This window comes from Electrona antarctica, assembly GCF_951216825.1.
Source record: "Electrona antarctica genome assembly, chromosome: 3".
NCBI classification, from domain to species: Eukaryota; Metazoa; Chordata; class Actinopteri; order Myctophiformes; family Myctophidae; genus Electrona; species Electrona antarctica.
The window spans coordinates 51,460,324-51,481,186 of record NC_136808.1 but is presented as its reverse complement, the minus strand read 5'-3'; the positions used below and the strand labels follow the sequence as shown (position 1 = coordinate 51,481,186).

The following is a 20,863-nucleotide window of genomic DNA, read 5'->3' as shown; positions in this document are numbered from 1 at the left end:
GAGAAACATCACCCTCCACATCCAGGTGCCGCCCCACTGACTGGAGAAATATCACCCTCCACATCCAGCTTTCCAACCCCAAATACGGGCAAATATGTAGACGCTCGACAAAGCTAGGTGCACCACAGTGGATTCGAACAAACAACCTCCACAGTGGTGGGCTGGCACTTTAGTTATCTGAATATATGTAGTTCCAGGGACCCCCAGAAGCAAAGATTTGAGTTAAAAACGTTTGCGCTGATTTCTTTTTTATATATATTCAAAGATTTGTGCCTCATTTTCAAAAATAGCAGACGTACAAGCTTGTAGATCTATTTTTCTGCTAAATTTATAACATAATGTTTAAAACACCAAAAGGGGTTCCCCTTATATATTATCAGAGAATACAATTATTCTGAACATTTTTATTATCCACATTGAAAGTTCTTGGCAGAGGAGTGAAACATTACTGCACATTTTGAAAATCCATGAAAAAGAAAGTGAAATAACCAGACCTGGAGAAAACAGCAATTGAATAGATAGGTTACCCTCCTTAATTAGCAAATAAGGTGTATACTTGAAACTGTGTATCTGGTAAGAGTTACAGCATATCTAAACCATTGTAAATAATTATCTATAATGATTTATCAAATATTATATAAAGAGTGTATTCAAATACATTCCTCTGGGTCTGAATGCAAGAGTGGGACAACGCCTTCAGATTAGGTATTAACTATCTGAACCAGACTATGGATAAAATGTCAGAACACTCATATAACAAGGATAACATATGATCATGTGCATCAGAAATACAAAAGAGCCCAACATTGATTACAGGCATTCACTCAGATCATTCTGAGACAAGCAGGGTTTTTCTTTAAATCCCCCCAGCTAAGAGCATACCATAACAAACAAATCAGTGAACTCCACTGAAACACGCATAGCAGTTGAGTCCCTAACTCCTGCCGAGGCCAGAGAGTTCTGCCTTTTACACAGAGGTGCCCTGACTGCCCTCTGTGGGTGCCTTGTTCTGTTGGTCATCAGGCTTCATGGCTGGGAAGAGCAGCACCTCCTGTGAAACCAATAAGATAATTAAGGGACGCAGAGTGTGTGGGCGACCCTGGTTGAAAAACAAACAAACAGACCGAACGGCCAATGTGGGGCAATTAAGTCTCCCTTGGGGCACGTGCACGTGCACGCGCACGTGCACGCGCGCACACGCACACACACACACACACACACACACACACACACACACACACACACACACACACACACACACACACACACACACACGCGCGCGCGCCATTTTTCTGCAACCTATGTATGGCTCGTGCCTTAACGGTTCTGATCAAAATTGCTCGAGGATGTTGCATGCATCATCATCATCTTTCCAATAAGATTACCATGTGTTTGTTCTGTATTAACAATTTTACCTTGATGTTGTTAGAGTCTGTGAGGAACATGGTGAGACGATCAATGCCCAAACCCCAACCAGCAGTTGGTGGCAGACCATATTCTAGTGCTGTGCAGAAGGTCTCATCAATGGACATAGACTCGTCATCACCCTCAGCTTTGGCCTGGAAAGAAAAATACATCTCTTTAGACTTTAGAGGGTCAAATAACATCCACTTGGAATTTTTTGTGTTTTGCGATTGGATGACAAGAGGGATAGGAGTAACCTGACTCCGCCAGATGGGGCAGGAGAGAGTACAGAGGGGGGAACCCAGTGTACTTTCTGCTGCCCCATCTTAGCCTGGCTAATAAGCCAGACCGAATCAGCCGTTGGCAAAAAAAAATTGCCTGCCGGCGGATTACGGTCTGGAGAGGCTCAATTGTACACCCATTTCCTACACCAGAGAACTGGTGTGGCCAATCGGGACACGGTATGCTATATGGGTGGGCTTTGGTACAGTGACGTTCAATGCTTGAGACCTTTGACTGACAGTAGCTCTGACCAATTGCGTCAAAGAGAAAATGTTTGAACCCGCCCCCCGGGAAACAAGATCCATACACAGCATCTCCAGACTCAAATACCACACGACAGTGTGATTTGAGTCTGGCTTATTAGCCAGGCTAGCCGCATCTGGCAGAGTCAGGTTAGGATAGGAGGTATGACATCTGAGATTGATGTAGATATGGGAGAAATAGTTTCACATTACAAATACATGATATAATTAACAGTGCAACAGTAAGTGATTACAAACTTGACTTGACAATCTACAAGCTCACAACATGTAGCTTGTAGATGTGTTTGTAGATCTGCAATTTTCACAATCTTTACATGATGTACAATTAAATACGGCATAAGTGGTTAATCAGACTAATCAATTAAGTCAATTATTTAAAAAAAAATCTATTAGAATATTTGGCCATTACAAGATTATCAGATGAATCAAAAAGTAAACAATTGAATAATCAGATTGATTTAATGGATTGCTAGTTAAAGCCTTAGATATAATAGCATGGATCACATTCAAGATCCTTTTGCAAGATCAAGTGTCAGTTTACTGTCATACAGACCATGGCCTGCTGTTCAAAGAGCTCTCTCTGCCTCACGGGATCGTTCAACTCTGTGTAGGCATTGCAGATCTCCTTCTTCATCACAAAGAGTTCAAAACGCTCAGTCAGGCCTTTGTGAGTTCTGTGCCTGTAGGGAGAGAGAATGTTGTTTGTACACCAATATCAGCTGAGATTTTTAACAGGAGCCACATTTGCAATTCAAGGACTTTACACAATTACGCTAATGCGCAGAATCCTTGTATCGCCATATTTTACATTTATTTTTCATAAACAAATTCCCTATTTTATACTTTGTCATTGTGTATATTATATAATTTCATGCAAAAGTAGCACAAATAGCCGATCTACAAGCTCACAGCGCATTGCAATGTGACGTGTAAACAGTTTATACAGTTTTGATTATAATGACGTGATTGCAGCAACGGTTAAGTCTCTTTGTGGGTTTTATAAATATTTAACCAATAAAACGAGCTTGTGACAAATTAATAACTACATAACACAGGTTATTTTTTCGATTTCCTTAAAAGTAATGGTTTTAGACTAGAGACATACAAAGTTTCCGCCCGACAGCAACGATACATATATTTATCTCTAACCAGGGGTGCCCATACGGTAAGTGGTGCCCATACGGTAAGTGGTGCACATACGGTAAGTGGTGCGCCAGTGCCCATGCGGTAAGTGGTGCACCAGTGCCCATACGGTAAGTGGTGCGCCAGTGCCCATACGGTAAGTGGTGCGCCAGTGCCCATGCGGTAAGTGGTGCGCCAGTGCCCATGCGGTAAGTGGTGCGCCAGTGCCCATGCGGTAAGTGGTGCGCCAGTGCCCATACGGTAAGTGGTGCGCCAGTGCCCATACGGTAAGTGGTGCGCCAGTGCCCATACGGTAAGTGGTGCGCCAGTGCCCATACGGTAAGTGGTGCGCCAGTGCCCATGCGGTAAGTGGTGCGCCAGTGCCCATGCGGTAAGTGGTGCGCCAGTGCCCATGCGGTAAGTGGTGCGCCAGTGCCCATACGGTAAGTGGTGCGCCAGTGCCCATGCGGTAAGTGGTGCGCCAGTGCCCATGCGGTAAGTGGTGCGCCAGTGCCCATGCGGTAAGTGGTGCGCCAGTGCGCATGCGTCGTCAAAATGCATGCTGGTGCAGCAGATCAAAGGCATGGAGGTGCTTTTGCGTACCAAGAGCTGGGGCCACTGGGACAGGAATTTACTTCCCGAGGCTTCGTACACACCTACACAACAAATGTTCGGTCCGTGTGTGATGTCTGATTGCTGTTTGATTGCTGCTCCAATTCCTTTTCAATGGGAGTCACATGGTTTGACCAAACATTTTTGTTTGATGAAAGGGGAGCAATCAGCAATCAAACACAAATGTTTGATCAAACCATGTGACTCCCATTGGAAAAGCATTGTGGTGGCCCAAGGCTTTGTACACACACAGATGAACATGCTCTGTGCTGTCCATGTTTCATGGCCGCCTCAATGCTTTTCCAATGGAAGTCACGTGGTTTGACCAAACAGTTGTGTGTGATGGGGGGAGGGGGGCAATCAAACACAAGTGTTTGGTCAAACCACGTGTCTTCCATTGGAAATGCATTGGGGCGGCCATGAAACACAGGCAGAGCACAGCACAGTTGTTCTTTATGTGTGTACGAAGCCCAAAAAAAACGACCAAACATTGCTTGATTGGTGTTTGGTACGTGTGAATGAGGCCTGAGAATCCTGACATTCTGCTGCATTACAGCCAAGCACTCGTCAAAATGTCCAAGAAGCAAGCCCCGTTACGAGCTCTGGTGTCACATACTACACGTCTATCTACACCCTGCAAGTAGATTTAGAAATACAACTAGTGTTGACTAATTACAAGCAGTGTTGGTGGTAACGGCGTTAGAAATAACAGCGTTATATAACGGGAATACTTTTTTGGGGTAAGGGAGTAACCTAACGAGTTAGTTTGCAATTAGAGTAATCCGTTACCTTTTCCAGAAACAATGGCGCTACTAGTTACATTCAAGACCTATATTTCCCCGTTTTATTCTGTTGCCACAAAGGAAAAAGAATCCATGTGACACATTTCAGCTGTTTCTTGAATGAATGAGCTCTATCAACAGAGACGTGAAAGGCTGCCAGCATCATCGTCATGTCTCAGTGTTACACAAAAATCATAATGGTACCCATTATGCTTTGGAGTCTGTGGTGATTGCGGAATGATTCTAATGTACCGCATTCAATAAGTGTCACTTTTGGTGTGACACACACAGCTCTTCTTGTTTACATTCCGATGTCAACATGTGTGCGAAATGACAGAGATCGAGAGAAGACGGATAGTTTATCCTTTAGTAAGGCCATGGAAGTATTCACACTATTCTTTTGATATATTGGGGAAAGGAGCAGATCAACGTTGGATCTGCTAAATGGTAAATGGTGCATTTATATATCGTCTTTATCCAAGGCGCTTTACATAGATTGTGCATTACATTCACCCATTCACACACACACATTCATACACCGATTGCGGCGGAAGCCATGCAAGGTACCAACCAGCACATCGGGAGCAATTTGGGGTTCAGTGTATTGCCCAAGGACACTTCGACATGTAGACATGAGGAGCCGAGATTCGAACCGCCAACCCATGGATCAGTGGACGACCTGCTCTACCTCCTGAGCCACAGTCGCCCCACCATGCTATCCTGTGATACAATGACTCCTACTTTGAACAGTATTGAAACTCTGCTCTGCATAAAACTAGGTTCACGTTAAAGGTATCTCACCATTTTGCAAGAGGGCTCATGATTTGAGGATGGTCACAGATAAATGTGGGGCTGATACACGTGACTTCGAGGAAATCTCCCACCAACTGCAGCAAAACAGATCAGATTATCTTTGTGAGTATGCAAGTTAAGGAATAACTACGGAATAATTAAGTCCAGATCAGATGGTATTGATTAAGCAATAATTAAGTCCAGATCAGATGGTATTGATTGATTGAGCACCTTGTCGAGGAGGCGGGCAGTAGTTCTGGGAGGAGGACATTCCACTCCTTTTGAGGCACACAAGTCATCAAAGAACTTACGAGTCTCTGAGGAGGAACAAACAGAACTTGTTAACATAAAGTCTGTGGCTGATTGAAGAAACGGTGTGTATTCATTTTTATGCAATGAAATATGAGGCGAACAGTAAAATATTACTGGCAATTTGGAACAAAAAAGAAAAACACTGTAAATTTCAATTCTGATTTACCGTCACTGTCATAGGTGTCAGCAGGAGGAAACTTAACGCCCATTTCCTTCTCGAGGTCATGTGTCATGCTCACTCTTCTGAACGGTGGAGTGAAGTCGATCTCATAAGCCTGTCCCTCTGGACCATCGGGATGATACGTGACCTTGTACCCCCCAGTGATGTGCTTCACCATTCCTGAAGACAGGTAAACAACCACAGAGCTTGATATAAAACAGTATATAACAAGGATTGTTTTCTTTGAGACCTGAGATCAGATTCTAAAAATGTCTTCTAAATCCTGACAGTTTTCTGAAAAAGCTATGTTTCTATGTCAGTCGTTCTTCGATTTAAAAAAAATAGCAGACCTACAAGCTCGTAGCGTGCCACTCGGTGGTGCGCTATGAGCTTGTAGATCTGCTATTTTTCAATAGCTAAAGCATAACATAATGCTAACACCTGAAGGGGTTCCCACCCAAAATGGGTTAATGTATTTTGTGCATTTTGATTTGTATCAAGTATTTCTTATCATGTATTTTGATTTGTATCATGTATTGATCATGTATTTTGACTGACTTACTTGTGCATGGTCCGATAAAAATAAAACTAATGAGTTGCCTTTGCTTACCCGACAGAAGTTTCTCTGTGATTTCCATCAAGTCGTGGTAATCTGCAAAGGCCATGTAGAATTCACAGGTGGTGAACTCTGGGTTATGAGTGAGATCAATGCCTTCATTCCTGAATTGACGGCCAATCTCATACACTCTGTCTAAACCGCCAACCACCAGCATCTGGGGAGAAAAGAAAAATGGTACGCCGTGAGCTCCGCGAGTATTTGGACAGCAAGTTATTTTTAACCACTTAATTAAGCCCTACATACTTTGTCGTACGGTGAATAGCAAAAATAGCTAATATCTAAAAGCTCACCCGTGACATACTGTACATGTTGTATTGCTTTGTAGATAGATAGGGTATTTTGGAACATTAATTTTTTTTCCTGAAAATCTTGAAAGTTCCCTGTGAGGGTGATGCCCCAACAAATGATGCAATGACAGAGTTTAGGAAATACTTAGTATCTGACACCTTTATTTAATTTACCAATACTACCAAACTCAATCTAATACGACCAAACTGATATGTATTTGAGCAACATTTTGGCATCCTCGTTAACTTTTTTTATTTTTGAGTGGTGTAAACCACTCCTACAACTGGCTTTGTTAGTGCAGAAAAAATGAGCATGGTTGCTATGTTCACCCTGTTCACCCGGGTGTGATTTCAACTGGCTTTGTTAGTCTGTGCAGAAAAAATGAGCATGGTTGCTATGTTCACCCTGTTCACCCGGGTGTGATTTCATTACGTCAGACATGATTTCATTACGTCAGACAGGCTATATAAGACCTTACACCACTCAGTTCAACCGGGTGTGATTTTTGAATTACAACTCAGGAGGTTTCTATGCAGATTGTTAGACTGCCAAAAGGACAAACTCGCCACATCAACAGATTGTTAGACTGCCAAAAGGACGTACTCGCCACATCAACAGATTGTTAGACTGCCAAAAGGACGTACTCGCCACATCAACAGTGCACTTTGATTATGTACTAGGATTCATCCTGAAATCATTACCTTGTGGTAGAGCTCAGGGGCTATTCTCATGTAGAGGTTCATTACCTTGTGGTAGAGCTCAGGTGCTATTCTCATGTAGAGGTTCATGTCATTACCTTGTGGTAGAGCTCAGGGGCTATTCTCATGTAGAGGTTCATTACCTTGTGGTAGAGCTCATGTGCTATTCTCATGTAGAGGTTCATGTCATTACCTTGTGGTAGAGCTCAGGTGCTATTCTCATGTAGAGGTTCATGTCATTACCTTGTGGTAGAGCTCAGGTGCTATTCTCATGTAGAGGTTCATGTCATTACCTTGTGGTAGAGCTCAGGTGCTATTCTCATGTAGAGGTTCATGTCATTACCTTGTGGTAGAGCTCAGGTGCTATTCTCATGTAGAGGTTCATGTCATTACCTTGTGGTAGAGCTCAGGTGCTATTCTCATGTAGAGGTTCATGTCATTACCTTGTGGTAGAGCTCAGGTGCTATTCTCATGTAGAGGTTCATGTCATTACCTTGTGGTAGAGCTCAGGTGCTATTCTCATGTAGAGGTTCATGTCATTACCTTGTGGTAGAGCTCAGGTGCTATTCTCATGTAGAGGTTCATGTCATTACCTTGTGGTAGAGCTCAGGTGCTATTCTCATGTAGAGGTTCATGTCATTACCTTGTGGTAGAGCTCAGGGGCTATTCTCATGTAGAGGTTCATGTCATTACCTTGTGGTAGAGCTCAGGGGCTATTCTCATGTAGAGGTTCATGTCATTACCTTGTGGTAGAGCTCAGGGGCTATTCTCATGTAGAGGTTCATGTCATTACCTTGTGGTAGAGCTCAGGTGCTATTCTCATGTAGAGGTTCATGTCATTACCTTGTGGTAGAGCTCAGGTGCTATTCTCATGTAGAGGTTCATGTCATTACCTTGTGGTAGAGCTCAGGTGCTATTCTCATGTAGAGGTTCATGTCATTACCTTGTGGTAGAGCTCAGGTGCTATTCTCATGTAGAGGTTCATGTCATTACCTTGTGGTAGAGCTCAGGTGCTATTCTCATGTAGAGGTTCATGTCATTACCTTGTGGTAGAGCTCAGGTGCTATTCTCATGTAGAGGTTCATGTCCAGGTCGTTGTGATAAGTAACAAAAGGCTTGGCCACTGCACCACCAGGGATAAGGTTCATCATTGGCGTCTCAATCTGAAATCAAAACAATGCATTTAAGCAAGGTAGACTTAAAGTAGTAAAAATTACAATGCATGCTCTTTCCCATACATTTCATGGGCACTCTCACAATACATTTCATGACTTAATGACTTTTACTTCCAGTTGTAGGCCAATGAGTTGTTGGTCTTTAAAATAAAATATCCAGCTGAAAAGACCTCGGCAGGAAAGGGACAGACTAAAACCATCCTGGCAGTAAATAAGTCATTTAGGTCACATTCACACCTAATTCTTCGGTAGACTCGATGCGAATGGGCGGAGAAGTTGAGCCATTCTGCATATTTAATTTGCTGCGTTTGCCTTCTCACTGTGCTGTCATTCGCAGCAATTGTAAACGTAGCAGGGACCTTTATCAATGTGCTCAATTCATAAACTACACAGTGAAATATATAGGCTATGTGTTCAAAAAATATATATAGTTTGAGGAATAGTTAGGACTTTAGGATGTAAAGTGATGGTAACATGGTTGCAGTGTGTGTGTGTGTGTGTGTGCGCGTGTGTGTGTAATAACGGATGTCTACAACTTTACCAACTTGTTTTATAAAGTAGCGGCTAGCCTACTAAAGACTACATACATTAAATAAACCTGGTAGCCTGGTAAGTTAATAGGAGTAGCCTACACACCATAGGAGTAGCCTACACACACACACACACACACACACACACACCACTTTTATCTGACTCCAGATCAGCGGAGCCGCCCGTCAGGATTCCCGCTCCAGGTCTGTACTACGAGTGCAAACACTTTATGCAACCTGCAACATTGTTCGACGGAATCGCCTCCGTTCTCTTGCTATGTATCCTGCACACTGCATTGTTTGTGTGTGTAACCTTTAGCACAAGCCGCTTATGCTGAAGGTTACACACACAAACAATGGGTTATACACACGAGCAAAGGTTACACACACATATAAGCCTATGATAGGCCCATATTGCAATAAGGGCTTCTATCTCTTCATTAGACCACGTGTGTCCACTTGACATCTTCACGCGTCGCTGTGTAATAATACCTTTTCCTTCCTTCTCGTGTGCCAAATATCAACTTCTTCATCCCACGTTGGTACATTCACTCCCAGTTTAATGCTTTCGCATTCACACCAGCAGTGATCCGCACTCTGTCTGCTGTGTTTTGAAGCGAAGCAAAACACCAGTTTTTTGGTGGAGTAGAATGCGGTTCTTTGGTGCGCATTAGGATTCGAATGAGGCTTCACACCTGCCAAACGAAGCGCACTTTTACGACAATGTGCAGCAGGATTTGTTTTATTCGCAGTAAAACCTTCTAATAATAATAATAATAATACTTTTTTAAATCTTTATTTACAAGGCGCCTTTCAGGGCACTCAAGGTTTCTGGTGTGAATATGACCTTAGTTACATATTGTGCACTTTAGTTTGCGTCCCTCCCCTCTTCTTTTTCACTCACCCAACACCGCTGAAGTGCCCTTGAGCAAGGCACTGAACCCCCAACTGCTCCCCCTGGAGCTGCTTAGTGGCCAACAGTATAAGACTGTGGTTGTACTGGTCAGCTTCCAGGTTTTAATGTGTGTGTGTCTGTGTGTTTCTATGTGCAGGGCGTTGCTGAAAATGAGCACCTGTGCTCAGCTACTTCCCTAAATAAAGAATAATAATAATAATTGACAATCACCTCCAGGAATCCCATCTGGTCCAGGAAGCTGCGCAGGTAGGTGATGACTTTGGAGCGTGTTATAAACTTCTGTCTCACGTAGTCGTTGAGAATCAGATCCAGGTAGCGCTGACGGAACCTGGTCTCCTTTGGACAGAAAGAAGACATGCCGGTGAGAAGTTGCTTGAAAGTGACGTGTAGCTTCGTGTAGAACATGTATGCTCGTGACCAGTGACGTTGTTTTGTGCCACTCAAGGGGTTTTAGGGTTACCAAAATTAATTATTAGAATGTATGCTATCGTTTTATTGACCCATGTGATTTTTTATAACCCATTTTGACCTGAGATCAGATTCTAAAAATGTCTTCTACATCCTGAGTTTTCTGAAAAAGCTATGTTTCTATGTCAGTCGTTCTTCGATTTTTCAAAAATAGCAGACCTACTGTACAAGCTCGTATGAGCTTGTAGATCTGCTATTTTTCAACAGCTAAAGCATAACATAATGCTAACACCAAAAGGGGTTCCCGCCCAAAATACAGTGCAAAATGTCTTGGCTGACATCACCATTTATTTTTTGTTTATTTTTTTAGACATCAAATGACAAAAAGTAAGCTAATATAAGCTAGTAAGGTGTGTCTACTTTGGGTGATTAGTTAATTTAATATTAAAGTGAAACAATGTATTTTTTTATTAAGAATAAAAAAAGTGTGTGTGTTAAGCCTTTACCTTGTCTTTGAGACCAAAGTGAAGATGTGGCAACATGTGCAGACAGGGTGACAGTAGAGTCATCTCTGTAGGAATGATGCTCAACTCTCCTTTCTTGGTTTTCCCTGGGTTACCACGGACACCCACGATGTCACCACGACGCAGCTTGTTGTTGATGGCTTCAAAGGCCTCCTCAGACTTGTAGTGCCTGGCAGGGAGAGAGGTGGACAACCGCACAAGAATAAAGCTATTTGCATGTTCTCCCCGTGTCCCCTAGGGTAGGTACCCTCACATGTTCTCCCCGTGTCCCCTAGGGTAGGTACCCTCACATGTTCTCCCCGTGTCCCCTAGGGTAGGTAACCTCACATGTTCTCCCCGTGTCCCCTAGGGTAGGTACCCTCACATGTTCTCCCCGTGTCCCCTAGGGTAGGTACCCTCACAAAAACATGCAGTAATCCTGGTCTCTAAAACTACCTCCCCCTGGCCAGCCGGGGCACCTGATGGAGGGGAAAGGAACTGGTCGGAATAACGTGTTCCTTCCACGCGATACGTCCGACCAGGGAAACTCCCCGTCAGGTGAAAAGAAGCAGCTTGGACTGCTTATGCATAGAAGTCCGCTGCCCCCCCCAGGTTGGCAGAGGAAGTGTAGCGCCCAGGATTACATTAGATAATTGGCACTGGGTGAAAAAACTGGGTTGCAAAATCGTGGGATAAAAATTATTTAAAAAAAAAAGAATAAAGCTATTCACTTGAAGAACAATGGCAAATGGATTTACAATACTTTCTCTTATGTAAAGACAGTTATATAATTTCTGCTCTTGTTCAGAAGTATCCTTAAAAGAATAATTGATAATAATAAGTATCCTTCAATACCTTGAGGTTGCCATAACTTGCAGCTTGACACCTTCCCCTCGCAAGTCATAGAACAGCAGCTTAGCACCAGATTCCCTCTTGGCATGGATCCGGCCTGACAATCATATGGGTAATGTGAAAACTTAATGACTGAATAAAAAGGTGGTCCTCAACAGGACATTTGAGAGATCATTTCATTCGCAATTTAATTTATTAAAGGGACATTTCACCGCTGGAAGAAATTGAAGTCACTCAATGTTAACCCATTTAGGCCTGACGTGGAGAAAAAAAAAAAAAAAGTCTTCTGAAAGAATATATATTCAAAGATTTGTGCCGCATTTTTACGATTTTTCAAAAATAGCAGACCTACAAGCTCGTAGCGCGCCACCGAGTGGCGCACTATGAGCTTGTAGATCCTTAACCCATTTTGACCTGAGATCAGATTCTAAATGTCTTCTATATCATGACAGTTTTCTGAAAAAGCTATGTTTCTGCCAGTCGTTTTTTTTTTCTTTTTTAAATAGCAGACCTACAAGCTCGAGTGCCGCGCTATGAGCTTGTATATCTGCTATTTTTCAATAGCTAAAGCATAACATAATGCTAACACCAAAAGGGGTTCCCGCCCAGAATGTGTAAAAATGTTGTAATGAGATCCAAGTACCTGAGACGTTGAGAACAACATCTGTTAGCTGGTCTCCAGGCTGTAGATAGTTGTATTTCTCAATGAAGTCTGTGAGCGATGAATCCACGTGATATTTATGCGGGTAAGGGTCCTCTACTGTGCCCTTCAGAGCTTGGATGGCCTGGCTGCGGATCTTGAAGTATTGCTGCATTACATGGAAAACATTAGCAAATTATCATCACAGAAAGAGAATCATGGGTTGACACTGACAGGTAGCACTTTTTGGCTGGTTTAACCCATTTTGGACTGAGGTCGATTAAAAAAAAGGCTTCTAAATCCTAACATTTTTCTGAAAAACCTCATGTTTCTATGTCAGTGGTGCTCAACCTTTTTCATGTCAAGGACCCCCAGAATTATCTCTATTGGGCCACGGACCCCCATCTCAAAATATGTAGTTCCAGGGACCCCCCCAGAAGCCAATATTTTAGTTAAAAATGTTGGCTCTGGCATGGGCCATGGCTTAATGGTCCAGGCACCTTGGCTGGTAATCCAGTGTGCCGCGGGTTCGACTCCCGATCCCGACGGCCTTTACTGCATGTAACCCCCCCATTTCCTGTCAGCCTACTGTCTGTCCCTCTATAAAAAATATAAAATAAAGGCGTCTCTGAAATATATATTCAATGATTTGCGCCACATTTTAACGATTTTTCAAAAATAGCAGACCTACAAGCTTGTGGCGCGCTATGAGCTTGTAGATCTGCTATTTTTCAATAGCTAAATCATGACGTTAATAATGTTTAAAACACCATAAGGGGTTCCCGCCCCAAAATGGTTTAAAGTGAGGTGACAGAATTAATTGAAAAGGTGTAAAAGTGCAGAGATTCTAAACTCACGTTAGGGTCCAGCGTCTCCTCGTCCACCCCGAGGTCATCCTGATCTCCTGTGTTACTACATTCCTTCTTCTGCTCCACCTGTTCTTTAATTCTGGCGTCCTTCTTCTCAGCCACCTTCTCAGCTTTCATTCGCCTCTTCTGCTCACTGACGGCAAGGTACAAACAGAAGAGTGCAAATGAGTTTACAAACTTGTCTGCTAAAGTAGGAACTCTAATTTAATGACATTTACTCAGTCACAAATCACTGACTCAATATACTGACATTTATTTTCCATATTTTTCGAATACATTCTACTGCTGTGGTGGGTATAGGTTCCAAATTTAAAAGCCAAGCGTGCACTTTTTTTGTTAGCAGAAACAAATGGAAATTAAATGTATGTAAGCTAAATGAACCCTTAATCCTTTGGCATCATTCAAGTCTTATAGAAGAGTGCACCAGTGAACACCAAAGGAAAGTAGTTCAAAATCTCACCTGCGTTACAAATAAATAATATAGGTATATATATATAATAGCGTGCAGTCTTGGGCATGTTAACATGTAGCATCTCACCTAGAACACAATGGATCCCGCCATAAGGTACTCAGAATGGTCTTTTAAGACGGTCGGGTCTTTAAAGAAAAGTATAAATAGTGCGGATAGTGGCTTTTTCGACTCAGAAAGCGGCGAAGCTGTGAACACAGGATATGGTTTCCTTTACGTCACTTTGCTTGTCTGGATGACGTCTAAGTTTCTTAAACAAGAAGAGTATACCGAGCCACTAAAAAGTGGAATGCACTGCCACAATGTAAGGGTATGGTTACTATGGTACGGGGATGAACTTTGATGACAAAAGGTTGGATGTTTTTCTCACTGGAATGGAAAAGCCACCAACCTTTTGTCACCTCTCCAGCGATTGCCGTAAATTTGAGTTGGAACTGAAGCTGAGCAGGGAAGCGTGAATTTTAACCCATGTCCCCTGACCCAAAAGGCTTGGCCCAACTGCTGACTGGCAGCCCTGGCCAGAGACAGCATACTGAAGCCCTACTGAGCTGTGAGCTACAGCAACCTGTAGAGACAGACATGCGCAAACACATACAAACCTTAAAGCTCTCTCTGGCAGATGCAAAGAAAAAAGTGCCGTGTGACTATATTTATAAAGGTTAACAACCGTTACTGAATCTGATTCATATAAAACGGGAGGCCTATACCGATTAAGCACCTGTACGTCCATTCCATATTTCAACTTGGTATTATGTCAAGGAACTTGGAAGAAGACAGCACAAATGCAAGTGACCACAAGAGCATTACTGCTTCACATCATTGTTCCACTGTGTTATAGAATTAAAGTGCCTATTAGGCTGCTACTACTAGCGTTTTAATAGGCTCGTAGCAATAAACTGCAGGGGTTGAAGAAGGATTTGTCTTTCAAAAGTGAAATAAAACGAAACCAAGTGAAACTACTCTGTATTTAAGCGCCTCCTCCAGAGCCACTGCGGGTCCTACTCAAGGTATATGAAATGGAGGTAAAGGTCACCGTCGTCATTTTCGCTATCACGCAATTCACTCTTCGCTAAGTCCCACCCAAGCCCGTTCTTGGCCAATACCACGTTAGCGACGGTTACTATGTTAGGATCCTGGTCACGCTTTCAATGCTGGTCAAAATGTTTCAGCAGTGTCAATAAATATATTTGCTGTACAGCATGTGTGGACCTCAGAAAGATGGTTTGTTTTCTTACCTTGTTATGAGCAAACTAGTCCATTCCATGAATCAGTTTATGACATCAGGAAAACTCGTTTTATTTTCGTCTTTTGATAGATTTATAAAGTAACTATTTTGGTGTGAAGCGGTTCTGGTGTTCCCAACTCTCGTTTGTAAACAAGTCGCCATGCTGTTTGAGATGCACCCAGCTGCAGTCCCAGACATTTCTCCTAAAGTGTCTCCCTCAAACACGTCCAAAATTGTGTATGGTGTTTGCGACAAGTGGACGAGATCAAATACATTTGTTTAATGTTTACATCCAATGGCCTGAGACCGAGGCTACTTCAGAAGTGGGTGTACAGATTTGGACCAATCAGATCGTTTTGTAGGCAAACCAGAACTTCTTACCACACAAACTTGTCAGGGTTGCCAGGTCTGCTTATTTCCCGCTACTTTTGGCTTAAGGCAAATAATTAGTGTATGTAATACATTACCAAAACATGAATTATCAGACAAATGCCTACATAGTATTTATAATGATAAATGCATACAATCTTTTTATTATGATTATATATGGTCATATTATTGTGTTTGTTTTGGCTTGTTTTTCTTGATTTGGCTTTAAGAGTTGGCTTGTTTTTGGAGGTGGGTTGGCTTATTTCTCTCACACAATGTGGCAACACTGAAGTCAAAACAAAAACAAGACAACCTTGACATTTTTTATTAAAAATATAACCGCATGAGTTTTCCTGATGTCATAAACGGTCAGAATCAGCTTAGTGTTCTAAAAGAGTGACTTTGAGAGCTGTTTCCCCGTTACAATGGAAGTCAATGAGAGCCTATTTTTATTTCTAATATGTACTATTAAACTGCACAACGGAGCGAAATAATTCATGGAATGGACTAGTTTGCTCACAACAAGGTAAGAAAACAAACCCTCTTTCTGAGGTCCACACATGCTGTACAGCAAATATATTTATTGACACTGCTTAAACATTTTGACCAGCATTGAAAGCGTGACCAGGATCCTAACATAGTAACCGTCGCTAACGTGGCATTGGCCAAGAACGGGCTTGGGTGGGACTTAGCGAAGAGCTAATTCCAGACGGCAGATTAGTCGCACCATGGAACCCAAACTACACCAGGAAGTCCGGAAGAATGCACTGGAGTCAATGAGAGCTCAGTGACCAGCTCATGAACAAACACTATTTCTGAATGACTGAGATCTTTTGTAAAGTAATCGCTTCTGGAAAATAACAGAAGACATAACACATCATTGTCTGCTGTGTTGCTTTTCGATGTGTACACTGTGTTTTTTTATAGAGGTATCTAAAGAGCAAAAAGTACGTTTCTGAACGTGCCAAGTATCGCAAGACTGTCCACCGTTTCCTGTCTGGCAGCCAAATCTCGCGATACCCCCGGAACAGAAACGATACCTGCTGCTGTTTAAATAAAATGTCTGTGCACATCGAAAAGCAAGTGATTAGAAAACAAACTGATATGTCTTCTCTTATATTCCTGAACCGATTATATGACACAGGTCTCAATGGTTCATAAATAATGTTTGTTATGAGCTGGTCAAGCTTGCTCCATTCACTGCTTTGTATATTCATGTAACTTCTGGTGCGAGATTTGGCTCCCATGAAAGTGTCATGGCGCAGCGCCGCAGCAGTCACGTGACCATGACGACACTTCCTTCTCTAAGCTTCCTTGGTCCTACGGTTTGTTCCGTTTTTGTGTCCCCATAGAGCAGGGGTGGGCAACTGGCGGCCCGGGGGCCACATGCGGCCCCCACCTTCACTTAATGCGGCCCGCATGTTAATATCAGAATACTGATATAGTATTGATTTCAGCTGTTACAATTCCAAACCCGCTTTAATTACTTAATGACTAGTATTACAATGTTATCGTCTTTTTGTGTCCAATGTAGTTATGTTAACAGTTCATAAAGTTAACATAACTATAACTAAATGCATTTGAAATTCAATAAAAAGGTTACTTTCAGGATTCCAATTAAAAAAATAACAAAACATTATTCAGGTTTTCAATTCAAATATAGCAAAAATGCTGATCTACAAGTTCAAAACGCGCCGCATTGCGACGCGTTTTGAACTTGTAGATCGGCTATTTTTGCTACGACAGTAATATGCACTGTGGCCCTCTGGAGTGGGTGTGGAAATATGTTGGCCCTCGCCATCGTCAAAGTTGCCCACCCCTGCCATAGAATTATACTGTGTCCCTCCGTCAGAGCGGTATTTGAACCGATCTGAGACTAGAACAAGTCTCATTTTACCGCTTTCCTTGCAACAACAAAGCTCTCCCAAATCTGGCTGTGACAGGCTGTCTGCCCCAGACTGAATACTATCGCCATTAGCCTAAGATTTAGACTCTCGTAGACGTATTTATCGATTCTGACATCATTACTCTCTACGAGAGTCTAAACATAGTCTGGATTTTCGGTGGTGAGGTGACCACCAAACTACAACATGACGTCACGAGCCGCGGTGAAGAGCAAACCACCGCCACCGCTCCAGCCCTTCTCTCTGTTTTTACTCACCACCGCTCAACGTTATTTCAGCTCCGGTGGTCAGCTCACCACCGGAGCGGTGGTCACCTCACCACCGAAAATCCAGACTATGAATAGGCCTTAAGGGTACTTGCCCCATGGGTTGCTGTCTGAAAAGCTTTGCCTCAGAGTTACTGAAATTTGTACACGCTTTGCAAAATCTAAGGTGCTTTCCCTGCTGCCCCACTTGTCCGATTAGGGTAGGCTAAGCAACTACAACCCGGCCGTACCCCCGTAGTTTTCAATAAAACAAGTATTTTAATCCACTCTGCCTCGGAATCTTGGATTTCCCTCCGTTGTAAATGCGCAACAGAACCCTGACCGCTGATTTACAATGGAGGGAAATCCAAGATTCCGAGAGAGTGGATTAGAATACTTTATTGAAAACTATGGGGGTACGGGTTGTAATTGCTTAGCCTACCCTAATCGGACAAGTGGGGCAGCAGGGAAAGCACCTTAGATTTTGCACGTGTACACGTTAAGAGTTACTCTGAGACAAAGCTTTTCAGACAGCAACCCATGGAGCAAGTACCCTTAGACTCTCGTAGAGTGATGTCAGAATCGATAAATACGTCTACGAGAGTCTAAATCTTAGGCTATATCGCCATTTTATTTAATTAGAGATCGTATTAATGCAATATAGCTAGATTCAACATACTCAACCCTGCACACATTCTAAATCTAAATAATGCCCCAGAAATATTGTACTGAGCTAATTGACTGCTACCATAGCACTTATGATGAATTCCTGTTCTGTTCTTTGACTATATAGAAGTGTCTATTTGTACATCTCTAAATGTTTTGATGAATTGAACATGGGGGTGCTTAATTGGATCGTCCACTCACAGTTAACAGTCTTTGTATTGAGTTTGTGTTTGAAATGTACTGTAATTCTGCAAACTGTTAATAAATATTTCAATCAATCAAACCACCTTCAATAATAATAGTCTTTATTGTCTCCACATCATATTGTCTTTGTCATGGACTCAGAGGGCATTTCATTCTACTCGAGTTGGAAGCATTAAGACCCATTTTAACCCTCAATGGCTTCCTTTCTGAAAAATAACGTTATTGTAAAAAGATTCACGCGTTTAGAGATATAGCTATTTACACTGAGAAGCGGACGGGAGCTGGTGCCACTTGGACCCGGACGTAACGTAGGACTACAACATGACGTCGGACTAAAAAGTCGACAGCGGGCGGCGGGGTATTTAATGAAATGCATCTAGGATCTTGTAGTTCTACTTTACACAGTAACACCCTTAGAGTATATAAGGTAACACCGCATAACGAAAAGCAAATGACAACCACAGAGGAACAAAACTACATTGCCAACACGCTCAGGCGAACTGCCCTAGGGGATATGTAGTCCTTGCGTATGAAACCATATGGTACCCACACTTCACTCTGACCTGATGCAACAACGTGAAACATTGTCACTTAAACGATGGCCCTTATATGTGCAAAGTACTTGTACGAAACACGGCCATACCGTTTCTATTAATTTCTCATCCTAGACGTAAATATATTATTTTACTCACTTTTTGCTGATTTTCTCGCCGTCCACCTGGTCCACCTCTGCAACGTCTGCCATCTTGTTGATGCTATGCACAGAAAGGACAACGCGCATGCGCACTGCGCAGTGCACAAACCTGCGTGAACTCTGATTTCCGGCACTCTGGACGCAAAAGGCGTAATACTGCCCTCTAGCGTTCATGAAGAAAAGCCAACACATTCTTATATTTCCAAAGCTATGCTTTAATTATATGGTTCTTAAATTGATAATAATAATAATAATAATAATAATAATAGGTCTAATGATTATAATACTAAACAATAACAACCACAAGAGAAATAATAGGGCAGAAAAAACAATGAATTATTCTTTGAATTACTTTTATTGGCCAGAAAGAAAACAGCAAAAAAAAAAACGATGGAGTTGCACAAAAAACAAATTTCACCACTGCTTTACACATGTAAACCTGTGATGTAAAGATGATTCAGATTTGATCTGTTATGTCATGTTATAACATTTTGAGATTCTTCTGCTTTAGAACATAATGAAAGGCTCATGAACCACGGCTCATGATCCACTGCACCAGTACCTGCCCTGGTTCTAAATTCCAACCTCCGCATCAAACCCCAGTGAGAGTGAGATGAGAAGAAAAACTTGGACAAAAATATATTTCATGTCCATTGTATAGTTTGAAATACTTTAAAGTAATCTTCCAATTGTTTAGATAATATTTCTGCATTGGTCTCGACTGTAAAAATGAAAATCCATCTCAAGCGGCACATAAAGCAACAGAAGATATTTTAAAAAGCAACATAAATAATTGATAGAATTACAATATATATTTCTTAATTCTTTCCATAATGAAAAAAGTGAGAGGCTTTATGCCTATAGAAAAATATATATTCAAAAAGTAACAGATCTAAATTTGCAGAAATGAGTACACCCTTGTGCATTATCACTAAATGTCAAATGATTCAAAATTGTATCACTCAAAACATAACATTTCTTAGGGAAAGACCAGAGAGAGAGAGAGAGAGAGATATAGAGAGAGAGAGAGAGAGAGAGAGAGAGAGAGAGAGAGAGAAATTAGTTTAGGACAGAATGACCGTCCACATTGAGAACCAACTAAAAAGTCCACACCACTACTATAATGACAACGGTGGTGAACGATGCCATTAGGATAACTTTAAGATCAATTTGATCAAAATTCATTCAAATTTAAAGGCTATCACGTTCAACACATCACTCCCAACATGTTTAGCCTACTGAACACATATCTCACGTACAAACCACTCACAGCCAACAACTCATCAACCACGTTCAATATGTTTACTGAACATATCACTCACATACAACACCAACACCACCATACATTAACAACACATCAGTCACAGTCAACATACAGTAGACTAGGCTATGTTCAATATGTTTACTGTACAGAACACATCACTCATGTGATGTGCATGTGCAACACATCACAGAGAGGATTGTGTGCACATGTTGCAGATGTTTGCAGATGTTTTTGACAAGTAAGTCTACTATGGAGCTCTAAAAACGTGTGAAAAAGTGTGTGTAGTGTAACATGTTTACACAACTCACATACTGTAACCTACAACTACAACACATATTATCGGTATAGGTATGGGGGGGGGGTATTGAGTAGAGTTCAGGTATTAGGCTACTGACCTACAGTGGCGTATGCATTTTTAATACTCTGAATATAAACTGCAAATTAGTTTATTTTACAGAAGAGCAAATATCGCTGTTCAACTTGAAAGTAATTAAATTACTGTAAGGTGATAATATTTTAAATGATTTAATATTCAAGTGATTTTGCACAGGAGTGTACATCTGTTGTATACTATATTAGCTGCATAGCAGTTTCAG

General features: G+C 41.9%; 1 protein-coding gene across 2 annotated transcripts; it reads right to left on the bottom strand.

Moving 5' to 3' along the window:
- Window positions 1-389: 389 nt before the first annotated feature.
- Window positions 390-19,148, bottom strand: kars1 (lysyl-tRNA synthetase 1). Of its 2 annotated transcripts, XM_079497492.1 has the most exons (15): window positions 19,002-19,134; window positions 14,088-14,261; window positions 13,216-13,360; window positions 12,362-12,527; window positions 11,722-11,815; window positions 10,870-11,056; window positions 10,166-10,291; window positions 8,378-8,497; window positions 6,340-6,502; window positions 5,736-5,909; window positions 5,489-5,574; window positions 5,267-5,352; window positions 2,503-2,629; window positions 1,416-1,559; window positions 390-1,051 (listed from the first exon to the last, which is right to left on the bottom strand). In XM_079497492.1, exons 2-15 carry the CDS (start codon window positions 14,225-14,227, stop codon window positions 968-970), a joined length of 1,842 nt encoding a protein of 613 aa, XP_079353618.1. In that variant the 5' UTR covers window positions 14,228-14,261; window positions 19,002-19,134; the 3' UTR covers window positions 390-967. The 2 variants fall into 2 exon arrangements, with proteins under 2 accessions (XP_079353618.1, XP_079353619.1); XM_079497493.1 differs by lacking the exon at window positions 14,088-14,261 and having other exon boundaries at window positions 19,002-19,148.
- Window positions 19,149-20,863: the final 1,715 nt, after the last annotated feature.

What these genes read in the sequence shown, in the direction of transcription:
- kars1 (XM_079497492.1), bottom strand. Translation starts at nt 14,227, where the DNA reads ATGCTGTCTCTGGCCAGGGCTGCCAGTCAGCAGTTGGGCCAAGCCTTT. An exon ending in ACTTTGGTCTCAAAGACAAG is followed by an intron (nt 10,292 to 10,869) that starts GTAAAGGCTTAA and finishes TTCTGTCCAAAG; the next exon opens with GAGACCAGGTTCCGTCAGCG. An exon ending in ACCAGATGGGATTCCTGGAG is followed by an intron (nt 8,498 to 10,165) that starts GTGATTGTCAAT and finishes TTTTGATTTCAG; the next exon opens with ATTGAGACGCCAATGATGAA.